Below are 19,703 nucleotides of genomic sequence, written 5' to 3'. Positions count from 1 at the left end.
AAATTATTCCTTCCTAATAACAAATACACTTCTTCAATCCATGTCCCTGAACCAGTGTTGTCAGGGCGAGCGCTGAGGCCTTTTTCAGTTCAAGGTTCTTACATTAATTTACAACTTAGGGCCAGGGTAGCTCAGGGATAACCTGAACCTTTGAATCCCAGCTCAGTCACCAAGATCATCTGCTAGAGCATTGTTGGTTATCCCCTGAGTTGGTGAGGCTCATTTGACAACAAAGAGAAACAGATTTTAGTGTCCCTGGCCCAGTCCTGTGGCATCCTCAGCCAATAGAGATCCAGCAGGCACCTTTCGTGCCAACTTGAAATCTTATTTATTCCACCAGGCCTATGCAGGCAATTAAGAGTATATCCTCAACAATGGATTATTGACACTTGTTTTTAAGTGTTTTGCTTTTAAATTGTTTCTAATTTGTTTGCGCTTTTATTGTATGGTTTTTTTTATCTTTTTAATGTTGTAAATTGCTTTGATATTTTTTGTGATATGGCAGTACATACATATTTTTATTAATAAATAAATAATACACATTTGCTTATTCTGGTACCTCATCAGTTGCAAATGAAGGATTCCACATGCCTTACATCTGATATTCTAGCAAAATTAATGCAATATAGTTGCCCCCAAGATTTTGCTTAGTAGTAAATCAATGAAATAAATTAACATAACCCAGGATTTTCCTGAAGTTCTAATTATATTATATACAGTAAGTGATTGCCTAAATGGCACAAGTTTTTTTCTTGTAACAAGTAGAACATACAGTTACACAGGAATAGCACAACCAGTATGTTCAAACTGTTGGCATATATTAATAAAGTACTGACTCACAAATACAGTTTTACTTACTAATGTAAATTGGTCATAGATTTGCATCAGATCCTCCATTTTGTACTGTTCTAGCACCACAAAGTTTTCCAGATTCCCACATATCTTTCGTGCACAGTCTAGGCAATGTACGACATAGGTTTTTCGACAATTACTCTCATTTGTGACAAAAAGCAAATTGAAGACTTCCACCTGTGGATACAAAAAGGAAGCAAAACTAAGCTGTAGCAGAATATGAATGTGACAGCAGAGCTAGACCTGGACTTAATTTGGCATCGCATATATTATATAGGCAACTGAGCTAGAATGGCAAAAACAGTGTTGAGACTTGGCTGGGTAGTGGCAGCAGGAAATTAAGGAGGTAATGCTGAATGAAACAGCATAGCTCTTTTAAAATCTAGTAGCCAGAGTCCATCCAAAGTCGAGCTTATGGGTTGCTCCCAGCCATGAAATGACATGCTATTTTATGACATGCTAAGTTTTAAAACCCTATATAAATGTTTGGCCATTGATAATATATTGTACAATGGGAAGTAAGAACATCTTGCTATCATCTTGCTATTAGTAACATCTTGCTACCCAGCATATTTCAGAAGAATAAATTCTACTGATAGCCTTCACATAATAAAACCCATATTACACTTTGTATTGGAGGTGAAGAAACCCTCACAGGTCAGTCTAAAGATCTTTCTTTGATACTGAAGGCACAAAGAGCAATAGTAGAGTATAAGCCAGGTCAGGAAATTAAAGGACTGCCTCTCCTCTTAAAGGGAGATGCCAATAGTCCGGTAACTTGAAATAGACCTACGTAAAAAACAAACAACACTAGTACTACTATGGATGAAGTAAAGCCAGACCAAATAAATCAATAGAGTAGATCAAGACAGGGACTTGGTTTGCACATAATGAGCCTTGGTTTCTTAAACTATGTTTTATTAAACAGTGGGTTTTAAAAAAATCATTTGAACCCTGCCCAGCAGCTTACCTCCCTCTGGTTTGTCTACTGCCAACAAACCGCAATCTGAAGCCATGCTTTGAAAGCCTTTCTTTTAACAATGCCTAGGCATTACATGTAAACCTAGCACCTTTCCTTAACTAGGGTTTGTTTGATTACTTCACCTCATGTGCTCACTAAGCAATATGCAATATGGGATTTGCTGGAAGGAAAGTCAAGTTCTGGAGAAATAACCCATGGTTTGTTTGATCATCTGTGGGGAAACTTGTGGTTAAATCATTGGCCTGGTTCACAGGACAGTCAGTGTAAGGTGAACTATTGCCTACTGGGACTGTGCAAATGTGTGGGGTCACAGCTGCTTAGCTCCTCCTTGGTCATTTTTGCTCCTGCACCACAATGAGCTGAACCAAGTGTTGGCTTAACATGTAGCCTGAACCTAGGCTCGTGGTTAAACTTTCTATTCACTAACCACAAGTTGGGCTCATGTTTAAGCCATGGCTACAAGTTTGAAAGACAAGCTAAGCTCAGTGGAGGAGCAAAAAGAACCAGGGAGGAATGACAGGATCCTGCATGTTTGTCAGAGTTGGGTGAACCAGGCCAGTTTGTTAAGCAAATTAGGATTTAGCATTATATCAAACTAGACCTGTAAGTTGCCTCAATTCCTTCTGAAATCAATGAGGCAAGTTAGCCATGACTTGACTTGTGTTCCATCAAAATCAAAGTTCAACTAACTTAGTCTGAATAAAACCCAGTTATATACACACGCAGCCACACCTTTGCTTCTGGAGCCAGAAGAAATCCAAGAAGCGTCAATTGCCCAGAAATTCAGAGTGTGATGATTTCTTCCACTGCAAGTATACACCTTCTTACTATCTCTGTGATGAGGGAAACTAGAGACATGTTCTAATCTGGCATTCTCCTCCTTCAAACCAAGAACTTGCACAGTCTAAAACTTTCTGCTAGCCACTATCCATCCCTTAGCTTCCCTTGCTGTGCAGGTGATCCACAACGCACTTGCAGTTCTGGGATTGCATCTCTAAAGGAGAAAGATTTTTAGTGTTTCCCAGTATCAGCTGCATGACTCGTCTGTGGAATGGTTTTGACTGATTCAAATGAGCTGAAGATGCCATTCACAGAAGAAGAGGAGTGGGATATTTTACCACTGAAGTGCAAACAACTGGGAAAGGTCTAAGAGATTAAGTCAGAAATCAGATTCTAAAACTGTAAGCAAATATTAACCCACAGCACATACATATTTACTCACCTCACATATGCTACAGTAATGAGCTGGTTCTTCCTTTGTTCTCTCATGCCAAACAATCTCCTTTCCTGCAGCAATTAGGGCTTCCCTCAAAGTTTGACACTGCTTGAGAGTTCTCAACAGGCAATACCTGCAACAGATATTAGAATAATTCAAATGATTATTCATTTTAACACTGTTTTATGAATTTGTTGTTTGAATTTTATTGTTTTTAAAACTTTGCTACTATGAAAGGCCAAACGACTGCCTCTCCTGTGGGATATAGGAGTACACCAGTGGCATCACAGAAACATTTTTCCATTTTTATTGTTAAAATACACACATATTTACTGTTCAAAATAATAATCCCAATACATAAAAGGATGTCATTTAGAAAAAAGAATTAATACACATAATTTCCCCCTACAAACCATATCTGTTAGTTTGTCTATTCATGCTACTTCCTTAAATAACTAATGTTAGAAATAGTGGCTATCCAACAATACTGAGTATTGCCCTCACAACTAACAAAAAATGAACTATCAAACATACAAATTTTTAAAGGCACCTTCATTATATTATTTTGCAGCATTCTTAATGCATCAAATCTCACACCATTCTTTGTTATTTGTATAACTATTTGTAGGACTTGAAGCCAGTAAATATGAACTTCAAGGCAACTCATAAAATAAATATACAATCTGACAGTGTGAATTTCTAACAACCAAATATTCATTTATAAATTATGTTGATTTTGGGGGGATGTCCTCTGCAACCAATGGATAATCTTAAAATGGGTGTTTATAATAACTTGGCCTAGGTATCTTTCCCATTTGATGTGGTTATGGTGAAATATAATTAAGTGAAGCGTGTTTACTTGACAGCTAAAGATAGGTAAAGTTCCTTCTGCCTGTTACTGGTTTTAGACTTAGTTTTTGCACTTTCCTTGAAAGTGTTCAAAATACCACAAGTCTTATATGAGTACATGCAAGAAGACGGGGGGGGGGGGGAATCCCTATCAATTCTCCCCCAAAATCCCCCTGCCCCTAACAGTGGGATGGGGGCATCTTCAAGGCCTCTTTCTGTCTCCATCAGTCTTTTAGGGTGCCAATAAGAAAGCACCAGCAGCAGTATATTGGGTGCAAAGAACCCTTGGAAACATAGTTCTCCAGGGCCCCCACGTTCAATAGTTATTTGACTCAGAAGCCCTGGAAAAGTATGGGAGCCACGGACTCCAGAGCCTAAAGGCACTCTAATGAGAGAAGTAAGAGAGCTCTGCCCCTCTCTCCAGCAGTTAAGTGATGAAAGCATGACTGGTGAGTGTATTAAACTAAGATGGCATAAACAGAATCAGGGCTCCCTTCACATTGGTAAGGCTTTTCAAAGTGCTTGTGTTTTAATCTTTCCTAGGTCAAACTGACCCATTACTGAAAACCTTTTTAAAAGTTTTTAAAAGTTTAACTGCCAATGGAATATCAGTGATAAATGGTATTATATCCCTGCATTGCAGGGGGCTGTACAAGATGACCCTCGGGGTCCCTTCCTTCCAACACTACAGATCTATGATTCAAATAATGATGGGCTCCATCACAGCTCAAATTCTCTCCCTCCCGCCAATCATATTTCAAATCATTGCTGACAAAAGGGGAAAAAAATCAGTCGTGCCTTAGAAAAGAATAGGGCTTTAATTGTATGACACAATAGCATCTAATCAACAGTATTCAATATTATTCAGTATTCAATATTATAACAGTATTATTCAATATCTAAAAATGTATGCCCTCTTAGTGTTGTGTTTCTGCACATTCTACTTAACAGAAATATCACCCCAAGTTTCCCCCCCTTAATTTGTCAAAAGTTACTTTCATTCTATAGACTCAATTAAAAAATAAAAATCTTAACAAAAAGCACCTGAAACCCAACCACTCCTGTATGACACAAAAACAATTTATAATACAGACTGATGAGGCCAGGGAGCAGGCAAATGTGATTGGAAATTACGGCTAATAAAGGTCAACACCATCAGCTAACGTATCTTTCTTTTGAGGAAGGAATGGAGAATTATTGCTCGTGTCTTTATTTCAGTGCAATCATTTCCTCTCTCTATTGTTCATTCTGTTCTGCCCCCATCTATTTCTCTGATGCCCAAAGTATTACAGCAGTGAAGAATTTATGCTCAGCACAGAAGTGAGCTACTTAGATGAGTTCCTCAATGTTTAATAACAGAAGATTCTATGAGATACAATAATTTGTGATGGGAAATTACCAGCCCTTGACCTCAAGGTCTGCTTGTCTGTCCTGACTGTGGGGAACTTGGAAAGTAACAAATCTTAGTTTCAGATTAAAATAACAGTGTAGTTAATGGCTTACTGGGTTCTGGCAACTGATATGCTCTGGTATTTGCTCTGACTACCAATAGTGTACAGTAGGCTGAATTAATGTTTGTGTGCCCCATCTATTTGGTTAAGTGATACATGCCTGATAATACACACATCTATCAAGAGAAATCCATGCCAGTCAAAGAATGTTAGAGAAAGGCCACAACAAAGCAGACTGAGTGGCTGTTTAGGATCCTGGCTGGTAGATACTTCCGGACAGAGGCTTCACCCTCAATCCTATTCTCCCTCCACAAGCCTTCCAAATAACCTACAGAACCCCTAACGTCCTGTTATAATCTTTTTAACATTGGATCCCAATTGCTACATGAAATATTTACTAGAATGACCTTCCTAGAACCACCTTTTGGTGTTGTGTACTTATAAGAGGCCACTTTACTTTTCCTGACACTTCTGTTGTTAGCTTTTATTTCCAGCTTGCCTTTTTTGTACTGCACTTGGTTTCTTCCAAACTTCAGGTTCCTCCCTCTTTGAACGCTACCCCATTATCTGCTCTGTCTCCTTTTTATTTCTTTTAGAATAATGTTAGGTTGCATTTTAATTATAGGCTCTTTTAGAATGCTTAAGTTGTCTTCCAAATGCAACTTTTTTTTTTTTACTGCACCAATGTCATTGCTGATAACTACATGAAAACATGTTTTGAGTCATATTTAATTTATTCAATATCCTGAAAATGTGAACACAGTATGCTATATTAGGGATAGGCAATTTTATTGAGTTGTACACTGAAATCTCTGTCTGTCTGTCTCTCTATCTGTCTCTCTCGTTTTTGGCAATTTAACCGGTAACTTTCTCCCCCTTTTTATTCCTTTCTTCTAATTCCCAACATAACATGGGGTGGGGGGGGGAGAGAGATGGAGGGAGAGAAATGCCTTCATGTAAGGAGGGGATGGAGAAGGAGTGAAAAGCATCTGCCCCAGTCTGTCACTTGAGGAGGATCAGCAGAAACTTCACCACCTTTCACCAAGCTCTATAGCCAGGACAGTTTGGAAAGAGTGGAGAAAACAGTACCACACATTCTACAATCCTACTGGGAATTTAACTCTTACGCCAGAGAAGAGAGTACCTACTGCTTCTAGTTAGAAGCAAAAGAAAATATTAGACACCCTGCCCCTGCGAATGACCATCCCAACAATCTGGCTTACAGACCCAGAGGATTTTTCTTACAGCTATTCACAAAGAGAACATAAAATCAGAACAGTGAAAGCCAAAGAGGGTGGGGGTGGGGAGACTGCAGTAATTTCTAGTCTTTCAGCTAAAAGGGAAAACTGGTGTCGGTTCAGTAGGTGTTTCTACACTGCAATGCTGCTCACAGCCACTAGAGTGTAGTATGCTTGCTGTTGGCCAGAACACTTTTGTTTGTTTGTTTTTTTGGGGGGGTTTTGCTACTGGTGTGGATGTGTCACCTTTTTATATAAAAGCAACTGTGGGGTTTGTTTACAACTGAAATGTATGTAAAATGGTGGGAATGATGGGTGTCACGTTTATTTAACATTTTATTTCAAGTTGTACTTTGGTTGCATTATTCATTCAGAAAGATGCTTAATATTTAAAAAACAAAACATATATTTAATTTAGCAGCAAAGGCAGAGTTATTATTAACATGTTGTCTTCTCAAACTAATGCTCAGAAATAGCCTCCAAGTGATCAGGTGAAGACTCAGGGCCTGCAACTCACAGCACATTTTCCACCACTGGGTCATGCCATTTAAATATATATATATATCTATCCATTGGATATAGCTAGTTTGCTTCACCAAGAACTCTGTTCTTTGTACCTTTGTATCAATAAGTAAATTAAGGTAATAACTCTGTGTTGAATTCAACTAACATTTACTTAGAGTAGACTAATTAAAATTAATGGACCTAAAGTAGTCAAAGTCATTAATTTCAATGGGTGTACTTCAAGTAAAAGTTAGTTGACTACCAAACTCTGAATTAACAAGCATAGTGATTTAAAATGTACATACTTGATCATTTCAAAAAGCTTTGGATCTGAGACTTTGATATTCCGTGCTATGTTCCAAGAAAGATGAACCATAGGTACTATTGACTTCACACTCTGCAATTTATTCCACTCGTACCGTTCTACAGCCAATTTATATTGACAGGCTGCAATAAAACAGAGAAAAGTAAGGGTACCAATTAGATATGAAAATACCACTGTAGTTATTCTCAATTAAGAAAAAATATATATACAGTCACATTCAAAACCTCTGAGCAGTTTCCAAAATAAATGATTTTGGTAGACTTTTTCATTGTGTATGCCACACCAAAATAGACAACAGGGGAGAAATATGATAATGGCAGTTCTTTCTTTAGCAACAGATAAAAGAAGCAAACTGAAATTTCCTTGTCTCTTAAGTGTAGCCTTTTGTAAAGAAATCATATTCCTGCAGAACAAAAAATGTTTTTAATTGCCTCAGATATTGACAATTTGTGGCTTCATTCAGATATCACATTCTCCACACTATGATTTGGGGGATTAGAAAAAGCCGTACATCTATCCTCCTCCTCTGGTATCCAAAACAGCAAACCTCACCAACCTAGACTTTAAATCACCTTTCAGTATTGGTCTGCAAGAAGCGCTTTTGCCAATTCGGACATCACAGCAAGCCATGGTCTGAGGAATCAGGATGGATGATGGATGGCAATGTGCAAAGGGAGAAGGCATGTGTGCACACAGCATATTCACAAAGAGGGAATATGACATCTGACTTTGCTACTTCATACAATCCTACCAGGTCTTAATAAGCAGAAAAATGAATGAGTCCTTTCTTCACACATGCAGCCTGTTTGTTCCTCCCTTTGTACAGGGTGTGATTAAACCTGGAAGCCTCTAATCAACGATAGTTTCCTGTTTTGTCTGGGGAATTATGGTTACCAGTTTTGGAAAAAGACAGGATATCAAGCCAACTTCAAACCATGGAGGAATTCCCTAGCTTGTTCCAAAGCTGGTAAGCAGCTTCCTGGTTCAGACAAAATGAGACACTATAGTTAACTGACAACTTCCTGGACTGTTCCTGCCATGAAGGGGGAGCAAAGGGGCTACACAGGCAGAAAGCTTATTCTTACTAGTCCTATTAAATTGAAATATTATCTAAATGTGGACAAATCATCTCATGTTATTCCATCCACAGACTCCTACATATATATTTGACTATAAATAAATTAATCCAAATTTGTTCTGTTACAGTTACTTTTGATGTAAAATTACGCTGCAGAGCTGATCTCAGAAAAGTCTGTATTTCCTCTGGATTTTTTTCAGAATGATTGTTAGGATCTGGAATTCTCATATGCATTATTCTAGTTCATGCCCTCTGCAAAATCACACAGTCTAAGGGCTTCTTATTTTGAAAAATATGTGTGGTCTGTTGAAAGCTGTGTCAGTGCTTTTATGAAGTATTTGTGTAACTGTAAAGACACATCATCATACCTGTAAGAGGGCCAACATTCCAGGCAATATTGTTACACCAGCCAATAGCTTGAACCCAATGTACAGTCCCAGCATTTATCCACACCAAATCTCCAGGTCTCTGAATAAATCTATATACAGGGACATTGGCTTCATACAAATCTTCCAAATTAGGCCACCAAGAGCCCAAAAGAAAATTCATATTGTTTCTGAAACAGGAAAAGATGAATGTAAATATTTATCAACAGAAATATTCTATATACATCAAAAACATGTCAATCCAAAATGCTGTACACAATAAAAGGACAAAAGATTATTATAAATAATCTTCAGAGGTAAGTTTGCTCAAACAGGAAACTTTCACTTTAGTGAACACCTCCAAGCCAAAGTGAACTGCTACATCCTAATGTTTGCAGAACTTACTAACTAAATTAGGGGATTTATTGCACTAAGTACTATTTTTTAAAAAGCACACTGCTGCTTCCAGGGAATACAGCTTCAATAATACCCACTTTAGTTGTGACAGAATATCTCCTACCATCACTGGGCTTATTCACAACTGCTAGTTTTAGGGATGTCCAAGGGATAGGAGTTTTGTGTCTTTTTCTTTGAACAGCAGACCCTCTTACCAAATCACATATAACCCTTTCTATCAAAAAGTTTGCCATGCAGATTGAAAAAACCCTCTTGAAGAAACACAAGCCCAAAAGCTCTCAGGCTAGCCCAGGGATGGGAAACTTGTCATCCAGATGTTGTTAGATGACAACTCCCATCGTCCCCGACTACTGGTCCTGCTGGCTGGGGATGATGGGTTGGAACTTGCAGCGGTTCTTTAGATTCTAGCTGCAACAATGCATATCTACATTTCCACATCAATATTGCTGTTACACCATAACATATAGAAGGTGGCAGAAGAGAGAGATGAAAAAGTAATATATTAGGACAAGAGTTGCTAACGTATTTGGGCCAGTGTGCATATTTAGAATTGTTAAAAAGTGCTGTGGGTGCCAGTCACAAAGTGGCTGAAAGGTGTGGGGCGTGGTATAAAGCAAAATGGTCTCCATGAGAACATGCTATAATGGCTACCACATCCAAAAGGAAAAAAAAGAGTCAGGACCACACAAAAGTCCAGGTTTGCCCCCTTCCTGCAAGAAAAACATCAATGAGGGGAAACCATTGCATGCTTGTTCACAGAGAGAAGCTTTTTGTACCTCCGCTTCTGTTCAGAATGGAAGGGTGGGCAGCCAATGAAATGTGTGCATGTTTAAGGGGGCATGTGCAGCGTAGAAGAAGCTGAGCCACTGCAAACAGTCTTTTGTGTGTTGTGGATTTTTGAGAGGATATTTGCCGAGCCTTTTTGCAGGCACCATAGGAAATACTGGCGGGCACACTGGTGTCCACAGACACCACAATGACAACCCCTGTACTAGGACAAACCAAAGTAATATATCCTCCCAAATTAGCATCACAAATAGCACTGTTTAGAGACAGAGTGGATTGTGAAATAATTGGAAGCACAGCATATGGCGATGGAAAATACTGAACGTACTTTTCACAGAAGTCATTCATGACGCCCCAATAATTTTCTGGAACAACAAACCATTCACAGTCACCTGGACCTATATTTATATTGACTGAGCAAAAGTTGTTATTTTCTTGATGACCTGAAATTAATAAGAAAAAAACAAAACAATAATAGTGATGATTGATGTTTGCAGGGCACTATAAAAATATGGAGCATAACATGCAAACAAAAATGATAAGAGTCCTGTGGTACCTTAAAGATTAACAAATTCATTGCAGCATATGATTTCGTAAGCAATATATTATTTCATGTACCAGAATATGATTTTATCTCTTCTTAAGGTGTTGTAACATTTTTTGGTTGCTGTTCTGCAACAGACTAGGACTGGTACTATTCCATCAGTTTAACTTACTATATTTACAAATTAATACCCCACATTTCATATCTGATATTGAAGACATCTAACATAAATCAATTATAAATTAAAATATCTAATTGAAGACAGTTGCAGTTAAAAAACCTAATCAGTAGCTAAATAGATGTAGATAACCAGTCTCATGCAGGAAAACCAGAAGTTGAGCTGCCACAATGCACTTAAGCATCCAGGTGAAAAATGGGATGTTCAAAACTGCCTGAAATCAGAACTGTCAGATTCTAGTACTTTTAAAAATTTAATTATTTCAGCAAGTTATAGGTTATATAATAATGGATACGAATCATAGAATTTAGAGTTGGAAGGAGGATATTTCAAAAAAATATTGTAGGAACTTTGATGCATAGTTAACTTCTGATGAAAGCTGCAGTAATATGCAACCATTACCAATTCATTTTACAAACGTAAGGAGGATTGAGACAATTACATACTCCTTGCTATTTATCAGATAACGTTCTGAGACACACGTGTTCCAAGTAAGCTTTGGGATTTAAACTACAGCTCTGAATTTATATTTTATTTACTTTAGAAAATTTACATACCACTTGATTGTAATAAAACCTCTAAGCGGTTTATACAAGTATTAAAATAATCAACAAAAAAGTTAAAGACACATCAAAACATCTTAAAGTACACTAAGAAGAGATTAAAACATGTCTACACCGACATGCCTGGATAGCCTTGCCTAAAGAAAAATGTTTTAAGAAGGCCCCAAAAGGACAACAGAGAAGCTGCCTGCCTGGTGTCAATAGGCAGAGAGTTCCGAAGTGTAGGTGCTGCCACACTAAAAGACCAATTTCTTACAAGTGCAGAATGATTATTATGTGGCCAGTTCTGCAGAACAAAACAGTCAAGTGGGTACATATGGGGTAAGGTGATCCTGCAAGTAAGTGGGTCCCAAGCTCTTAAGCGCTTTATATACCAATAGTAACAACTTGAACTTGGCCCAGTAACAAATCAGCAACCAGTGCACATCTCAGAGCAGAGGTGTTATATGTTGGCAGGGTCTTAATCCTGTCAGCAACTATGCTGCAGCATTCTGTACTAATTGTAGTTTCCAGGTTAAGCCCTGAATAGAGTACACTGAAGTAATCCAATCTTACAAGTCACTTGCATCTGAACTACTGTGGTCAAGCTCTCCTGGTCCAGTAATGGCTGTAGCTGTTGTACCAGGCACAGCTGGAAAAACATGCTTCTAGTCACTGTGGCTACTTGGGCATCCGGACACACAATTGAATCCAGGAGCACATCCAGTCTGTGTACCTGCCCCTTCAAAGAGAGTGCAACCCTGTCCTGGGCAGGCAATTGACAAATTTCTCAAGACACAGGAACTGCTCACATATAGTGCCTCCATTGTACCAGGATTCAAGCTGAGCTTATTTTCCCTCATACATCCCACCACTATGTCTAGGCACCAGCACACTTCCTATATGGCCTCTCCCGATTCTGGCGTTATGGGGAAATAGAGCTGAGTATCATCAGCATACAGGCAGTGACCTTTTCGTGTGGGGGTTCCATTCCTGGCCCCTGCGTGCATTGGCACGAGTAAGTGCCCCCGATCCACCTTCTTCCAGGTCCAAAAAGACCTGTACATTGGTGATGGCACATTGAATGCTCCTAAAATGGTCACTGCCTGTATTAATGGCACCTTGCCACAAAAATCCTATTAACTGCTCCCAGTGGCTTCATATAGATATTAAACTGCATTGGGGATAAAATAGTGCCCTGCAGCACCTCAAAGCATAACTGTCAGAGGACCAAAAAGCCCTCTCTCAATGCTACTGTCTGGACTTGGTCCTGTAACTGGGAAAGGAACCACTGTAACACAGGGCACCCAATTATCACTCCATGGAGTTGGTCCCAGAGGATAACAAGGTCACTAGTATTGAAAGCCACAGAGAGATCAGGAAGCAACTACAAGTTCTGCTTGTCCTCCTCTCTGTAAAGGTAATTCATCAGGGTGACCAAGAGTGACTTTGATGTAGTTTAGTATACAAGTATTATTATTATTCTTTATATAGTATCATACATGCATGTGACGCTTTATAAAGAATGAAGTGGTAGGTCCCTGTCTCAGGGGGCTTAACATCCATAAAACTAAGGAAGTGAGGGGAATGGCGCCTTGGGTAAATAGGGAAAGAATATGCAATTATTCTCAGCTGTAGTTGGGATATGGGGACTAATGAGTTGTGTCAAAAGCATCATTTAAAAGGTGGGGTTTGAGGAGGAATTTGAAGAAAGCAATAGAAGTGGCATCACAGACATTCTACTGGAGGCAATTTCATGCATAACAGGCAACATGGAAGGAACAGCAGCCATTCTGAGGGGAACGGGTGGTTTTTGAATGGCTGAGGGTGATGGTGTAGAACAAGTGAAGGGATATGTTGGGATGCAAGGGCAGATATAAAGTGACTCAAGGCCATGGAGGCGTTAGAACAGGGGGTGCCAACTTTCTTAGACTAGCAGGCACATTTTGATAGAGTGCTATTGCTGCCAGTCACAAAATGGCTGTCAAGAGGCAGGGGAACATAACACGTCATGGCATAGTGCAATGTTAGAGAGAGTGAAGTCACTGCTTCCCCCCACCCCACAACAATCTTAAGTTTACCACAGGAAGTTGACTATGTCCTCCTGGTCCTGACTGTGAAGGAAAAGCTATTAAAGGCAAAAGAACCTTATTTACCCCAGTTCCAACACTAAACCACAGCCTAGGTTGCCATGCAATTAAGCAGTATATAAACTGTTGATGAAGAAATAAAGCATAACTATCGGCACTTACCTGAGAGTAAGTCCCATGAAACACAGAGACTTACATCTGAGGTAGACATGTATACTACTGTACGGTAAGTTAACTTTGCAGTGAATTCTTAATGCGCGCCTAGATATCACTTCCTGCACAGCAGGAGACATGCCTAAGCCTCTTTGCAAAGTTTTCACATTCTGCATTTGCCATTTGGGGAGTGGATTATTTAACATCCACCTGAATTTATAAAATTACTGGAAGGACCTGATCTCAGATGAACCTACCACAGGAAAGATGCTTCCTGGTTTCTAGAAGGTTCCACAGACTATTAGAAAATTAAATGCACGTGGGAAAATTGCACTAAATGGGAAGAGAAAGCCAGCAGTCAGGTTAACTCATTTTCTAAGGGCATCCAGACATTTTACTTCCTAACAATCTTTCTAAGAGGATTAGAGACTTAAGGAAAAGGAAGGGAAAGCTCAGAGTCTGGAGCTCCTTCCTGTGGGTGCAAATGAAGGTGCTGTGTTAGTGATCCCCACATTAGGAACTAAGGAAGAAAAGCTAGTGAAGTATCCTGTAGCAGACAGGAAGTCATCATAGGAACTTAAGGAGCTGCATCATGTGGCCAGAGCAACAAGAGCAAGAAGAATGGATTTTTATCCATTTATTACTATTGATTTCATTTACACTCCACCTCCCCCCGCCCCCAGGAGTCCAAGGCAGCTTTTTAATTGTTGGGTTTTATTAGTGATCTTATGCTACATTTGTTGGAAACTGAAATCAATGGCAATATTATATGGTCATCACTGCAGTCAAAGAGCCACTACGAAAGTAGCTGCAAGCACTACTAAGAAAATATTCAGAATCAATAGGATGTATAAATGTATAATTCAGAATTATTAATGAAAAGTAAAGTTGCAAAAAGAAGACAGAACAATTCAGAAATGGTAAAAATGAAGAGGTTTTTTGTGTCAGTATGTAGCACTTCACATTACTCACCTGGTGTTCTGCTGCCTGGCACCTTCATATACAACTGGACTGTATTCATTCCCAGGATTGTATGACCAACATGACTGAGGAGATTTCCTGCTGATACCACCCGCACAAAAGCAGGAAGCTTTGTAAGTTCATGAAGCTGTAGCTTCCACCTGTTGTAAAACAGCAAATTAATCCACGTGGTATTTGGAGATGCAAAAACCAATTACATTACTTACACATTTACCCTAAAAAGCCCTTCATATTTGTACACAAGTAAAATTTATTGACCCTTTTGGGATGCTGTATTAGATAACTAATTTATACCGTCTTAAGCCTTTTTCATGAACAAAAACCCAATGCCCAGCCACAATAGGCTGTGTAGGATCGCAGAATGATTATGGTGGTTTGCTGGTTATGAGAACTAACAAATCCAACTGCTTTCTTTCACTGAAAGCCTCATGCTCTGCTTCCATCTACATCCATTTGGTAGCCTGTGGGTAGCCAATGTACTGGAGGGCCCCCAGCAAAACTTGCACCAGACCTTACAAAAGGTTTGGTTGTAAGTTGCTTTGGCTTGCCTTGGGAAAGATAAAGCGAGTATCAAATCAAATCATGTCGAATCCAATCAATCTCTAGGGCCATAGCCTTCATAGCTGATGCCACACTGGACACCACTCAATTCTCCACAAGAGTCATGGCGGCAGCGGCAGCAGCAGCAGCAAGACACACCCTATGGCTCCAACACTGAGATGCTGGCACACAAGCATGGACAAGGTCTTTCACCTGGACCTTTCATGAGCAGAAAGCTGTTTGAAGATTACACCTTAATGAATATGTTGGTAGACCCCAAGGAAGAAAATAATACAGTGTCCACCACATACATGGGAGACGAAAGGTGATAATTTCACAGAACAACATTCCCATATCAGGCACCTTCACACTCCTTTTGTATATCCATAACCTCAGGATGAAGCACAGCAATCTAGAGTTTTGGAACTGAATCTCACCATGTCTCTCCCCTCTTTACATTAGGCTCAGGTGAGGCAGTGAGCATGTGAGATCAGTGTTCAGAATCAGTAATGGATTGTCTAGTAAACTGAAGCCCAATTCTGCTAAAACAGAAATTATTTTAGAGTATGGCTCATTTGCACATGAAGGTGCTGTTCAACCTGTTCTGGATAGTCCTGCACTCCTGAAAAGGACCAGATATGCAGTCTGTGGATACTTGTCACTGGAGGTCCAGTGGTATTAAGAGTCATAGGGTGCCTTGCACTGGATGAGGCTAGTGTGTCAACTGTGTCCCTCTTCTGAGCAGAGATAACCTCACTAGGGTTATCCATGTTCTGGTAATCTCTCAGGTAGATCACCACAATCCATTAGGGCTGCTTCTGAAGCCTGCTCAGAAACTGTAGGTAATTAAAAATATAGCTGCTGGGTTATGAACTGAAAAGGAAGCAGGAAGGGTTCAGTCTCCTTTGCTCTGGATCACATATCCTCAACCTCTTCCCATATCTGTGTCCATCTATCTTGGTGTACCATATTCATAGCACTACCTAAAATAATCAGAACTTGCTAGATTCAGGATGCTGTCAAATCCAGCACTGTTCTATTAATTATCTTACCTAATTTATAAAATAAAGGTACAGCAGTCAACACCCCATATTATTGACCTAGGGGGTGCAGCTCAGTAAAATTTAAGTTGATAATACAATCCAGGAAAAAATATTCGAAGAGATCTGAGAAGATTTAGTTCCCTATGGTGACTATGTACATGTAGATTTACTTACTTTTTGTCATCTGAAAGATCAATGTTGGTCCCAAATTTGATAGTTTTAAAAGGTCCTTTTTTCCTCCTCCCAGAGCTATAAAATAAATAGATTATAGTTATAAATTTTAACTATTTTTTTTAAAAAAACCAGCATCTTAAAATGTGACTTTCATAGCCTGTGTGTTTTTTAAACCTAAGTGATCACCATGAGCTAGGAATGCATTTTTGTGTGAAAGGGCTATGAAACAATGTAATTATTTAATCTGAAGTCAATTTGTAAAAATTTGGTAATTCAATTAAAAAAAATATTTCAAAAGAGAAACCATTTTGTTACTGAAATCAGATTACTGGACTGAGCATGTGCTATTAGGTACTCTGTTCCTTAATTCTAAGGGTTTGTCTACCTTACCCTGCCACTATTTTGCACCCCACTGATTGGTGAATCTTGGGGTTCTAGTAAAAAGCAACACAGATTCTACAAGGCTACAAGTTTGTTCATGCCTGTGCTGGGGGCAATGTAAAATAGAAAATATATTCATGAGTTATGCATATATAAGATTAGAAATGGAGACATTAAGAATACAAAACACACAATACATATGTATCCAGACATAAAAAATCAATGTAGTTCTGGAAATATATGTGGCTGAGAAACCCTCTTCACCAGTTAAGGTCTGAGGCGACTACATTTCTTTCCATTGAAGATGGTGAGCCGATGTATTAATACACTTACTCTATCGCTTCTCCTTTCACTGTGACCTAATTCATACATGCTTCCAGTTACTTCTATGTGGTGTAATCCCATTATGCAGGATGCATGCATGTGAATACCAGTGGAGCTGATCACATTGGTCTTGACCACATTCTCTCACCTCTCTAAATATGTGGAAAAACCACATGTAATCAACCCCACCCATTCTGGAGTATAGATTGCTTTAAGAAGCAGCTCCTATGCTGTTGGGAGCACATGTGAAGGGGACCTACTGAATTCTATCCACTCACTTATCAGAAGATGTTGATTCACTATCTGAATGGTCCTTATGGTGACTTTTTTTCTCATTTTCCTCCTGCAAAAGTCAAACATGACATTTTTAAAAATCAAATTCTACAAATATTTGGTAAACATAAACAGTACAGTATGGAACAACTATTGATACCTCTATGAAAAGTGATTTTACTGGGAGATGCCTAAAGTCATTGCCTCCTCTTTTGACCACAAGAAAAGCCACTCAGCTCATGAAAGGATAATTTTAATCATCTCAGTGAACAACCATAAAAATATCATCCCCTGAGCACCCCCCACATTTTCATCATCAGCAGCAGCAGCAGCAGCAGCCTATCTGACTGGCTTTCCCCAACCACTCTGGGCAACATCCAGCAAAATATAAAAAGACAATAAATAAAAACACAACGGCATCAGTATATCTATAATTCCAACATTAAAAAAAACTTGAGAGAGAATACTAAATGTAGGGCACCCTATTCTACAGTTGATCTGATTTGCACTACACTTTCTTGCTTCTAATTCCACAATTCTGTTAATTAATGGGAAGTAAACCCAAAGCTGGCTGAAGGACCTGTGGAAGCAGCATTAAGTGCCACTGTATCAATAATATGACCTGCCAGCGGGTTGGCACGCATGCTGTTGGATGCCCCCTAGTATACCCACAGAAAGCTCTGCAGTTGTACATGTCCCACCAGCCACGTTCTGGAAGTGATTTGCAGGAGAGAAAGGGAGAGCATTTCAGGGGTATGTCGGGAAGAATGTGGAGCCAGAAGATTCTAAGACTTCATTCCCCCAACAGGTCCCTTAAAAGGGCCCAGATCTACTCCTGCCCTGGGTTAGTGTAACCCTTTTTTCTCCCAAGTGCATCAACTGGAGTGAGAAAAGGGAGAAAAGAGAAGGAGGTCTCTGCCTCAGCCACAGTTAGTCAGTGGGGAACTGGATGTGGTGGTTGCTCCACTACAGAATCTCCACGCTTTACTATCTAACATATAAAAACCAGAAAGCCTTTGAGACATTCCTTTTCATCTAACAGTAATACATTTGTCCAAAAACTATTCGGACATGTGTTTCATTTCCCTACGTTTTCCACTTGAAAAAGTAGGGCCCCACTCATGAACCACCCAAAGTTCTATTGCGCTCAATGCTTTGACACATTCTCTGATCTTTCTAGCTTACCTTTTTGCCCTCAGAATCAAAGAGGCTCAATGCTTCTGGAAGCCCCCACCCTCCAACAGCGTTGGAATTATCTGGGAGAATACAATGCTGGCTCCCTTCTCCAACCAGCAGCCGAAAATCTTCAGTGGATATCCCATTTCCCCCATCACCATTGGCAATCTAGAAAAATCCCATTTGTGTCCCTGATCAGCCCAACAAAGTACTATCAGAATCTCAGAATGTACCCACCCACCAAACCAGTCCATCTTCCATTTCTTTTGTCACCATTTTTTTGCCCAGGTCACAGCCCCTGTTGGTTCTTTCACATTCTTCCACCATATGTAATCCCAGGCTACATTCTCTTAGTAAGTATTTTAGATTTAATATTACTGTGTCTATCTTTTGTTCCTTTGTTTCTCATTTCCTACTGCAAGCAGTATTCTAAACCCCCCTTCCGAATAATTTTGCACAAATAATTTCAAATTGTATCTATTTATCAAGCAGAGGTTGTTTTTCACTGTTTCTCTTATACGTGCATCAGCCCACTGATATTACTGGGTTTGTATACCTCTTAAGCTCTCTCAAGGCAGCCCATGTTCCAAGACTGTGCTAGATATTAGTAGTTAGAAACACAGGCACACACCCCGGTATAGTTTTCATAAAGCATGAAACAACTTGGCAAACAGAGTTTTCTTCCTCAACATGGTAAATGTTGTGGCAACTGCATAAAAACGAACAGAATGCAACTGCTAACTTATAGCAGATTGCAGGTTGTTCTGTACCAAATATAAAAACAGTGCAAGCAAGCATGATTTCTCCACATTTAAGAATAACATTTTCAATATATAAAAATACTGGGGGAGGTGTTGTTTTTGTTTGTTCATACTGTATGCATTTTTGTGGTTTTATATTGTAAACCACCTTGTAAACTTTGGATGAAGGGTGATATAGAAATTTAATAGACAAACAAGCAAACAAACAAGCAAACGTTAGGTTGTCTTATAAAGGTAAGGAATGTTTATTTTCTAAAATGTTAATAACTTTTTATCATGCTTAGAATAGTTATATATGTTTGTTTTATAACCTCAAAGGAGGACCTAACTGCAAACGACAAGGTATTTTAGCCACCTTGGTTATCCTGCTGTAAATGACTATACATATTCTACTGTATCTCAAAAACCTATGCTTTTGAAGTAAAGTTAAGTGTGCCTATATGATACAGATCAGGAACAGATCTTAATTGACAAATAAAT

General features: G+C 39.1%; 1 protein-coding gene across 4 annotated transcripts in view; it reads right to left on the bottom strand.

The window, feature by feature from the left end:
• The window catches only part of KDM6A (lysine demethylase 6A), a 104,477-nt gene that overhangs the window by 1,530 nt on the left and 83,244 nt on the right, over positions 1 to 19,703 (bottom strand). For 2 of the 4 annotated variants that reach the window (XM_083498408.1, XM_083498407.1), the window contains 8 exons: positions 17,292 to 17,356; positions 16,309 to 16,383; positions 14,543 to 14,691; positions 10,392 to 10,506; positions 8,864 to 9,051; positions 7,398 to 7,539; positions 3,057 to 3,183; positions 859 to 1,029 (listed from right to left, as the gene is read on the bottom strand). In XM_083498408.1, the coding sequence (XP_083354534.1) occupies positions 859 to 1,029; positions 3,057 to 3,183; positions 7,398 to 7,539; positions 8,864 to 9,051; positions 10,392 to 10,506; positions 14,543 to 14,691; positions 16,309 to 16,383; positions 17,292 to 17,356 (1,032 nt within the window). Of the gene's footprint in view, positions 1 to 858; positions 1,030 to 3,056; positions 3,184 to 7,397; positions 7,540 to 8,863; positions 9,052 to 10,391; positions 10,507 to 14,542; positions 14,692 to 16,308; positions 16,384 to 17,291; positions 18,631 to 19,703 lie in introns of those variants that run through there. The other 2 variants (XM_083498410.1, XM_083498409.1) reach the window with 2 other exon arrangements.

This window comes from Podarcis liolepis (assembly GCF_965112155.1).
Source record: "Podarcis liolepis genome assembly, chromosome: 4".
In the NCBI taxonomy this organism is placed as follows: Eukaryota; Metazoa; Chordata; class Lepidosauria; order Squamata; family Lacertidae; genus Podarcis; species Podarcis liolepis.
The sequence above is the reverse complement of the archived record's forward strand: the minus strand, read 5'-3'. Positions and strand labels throughout refer to the sequence as shown.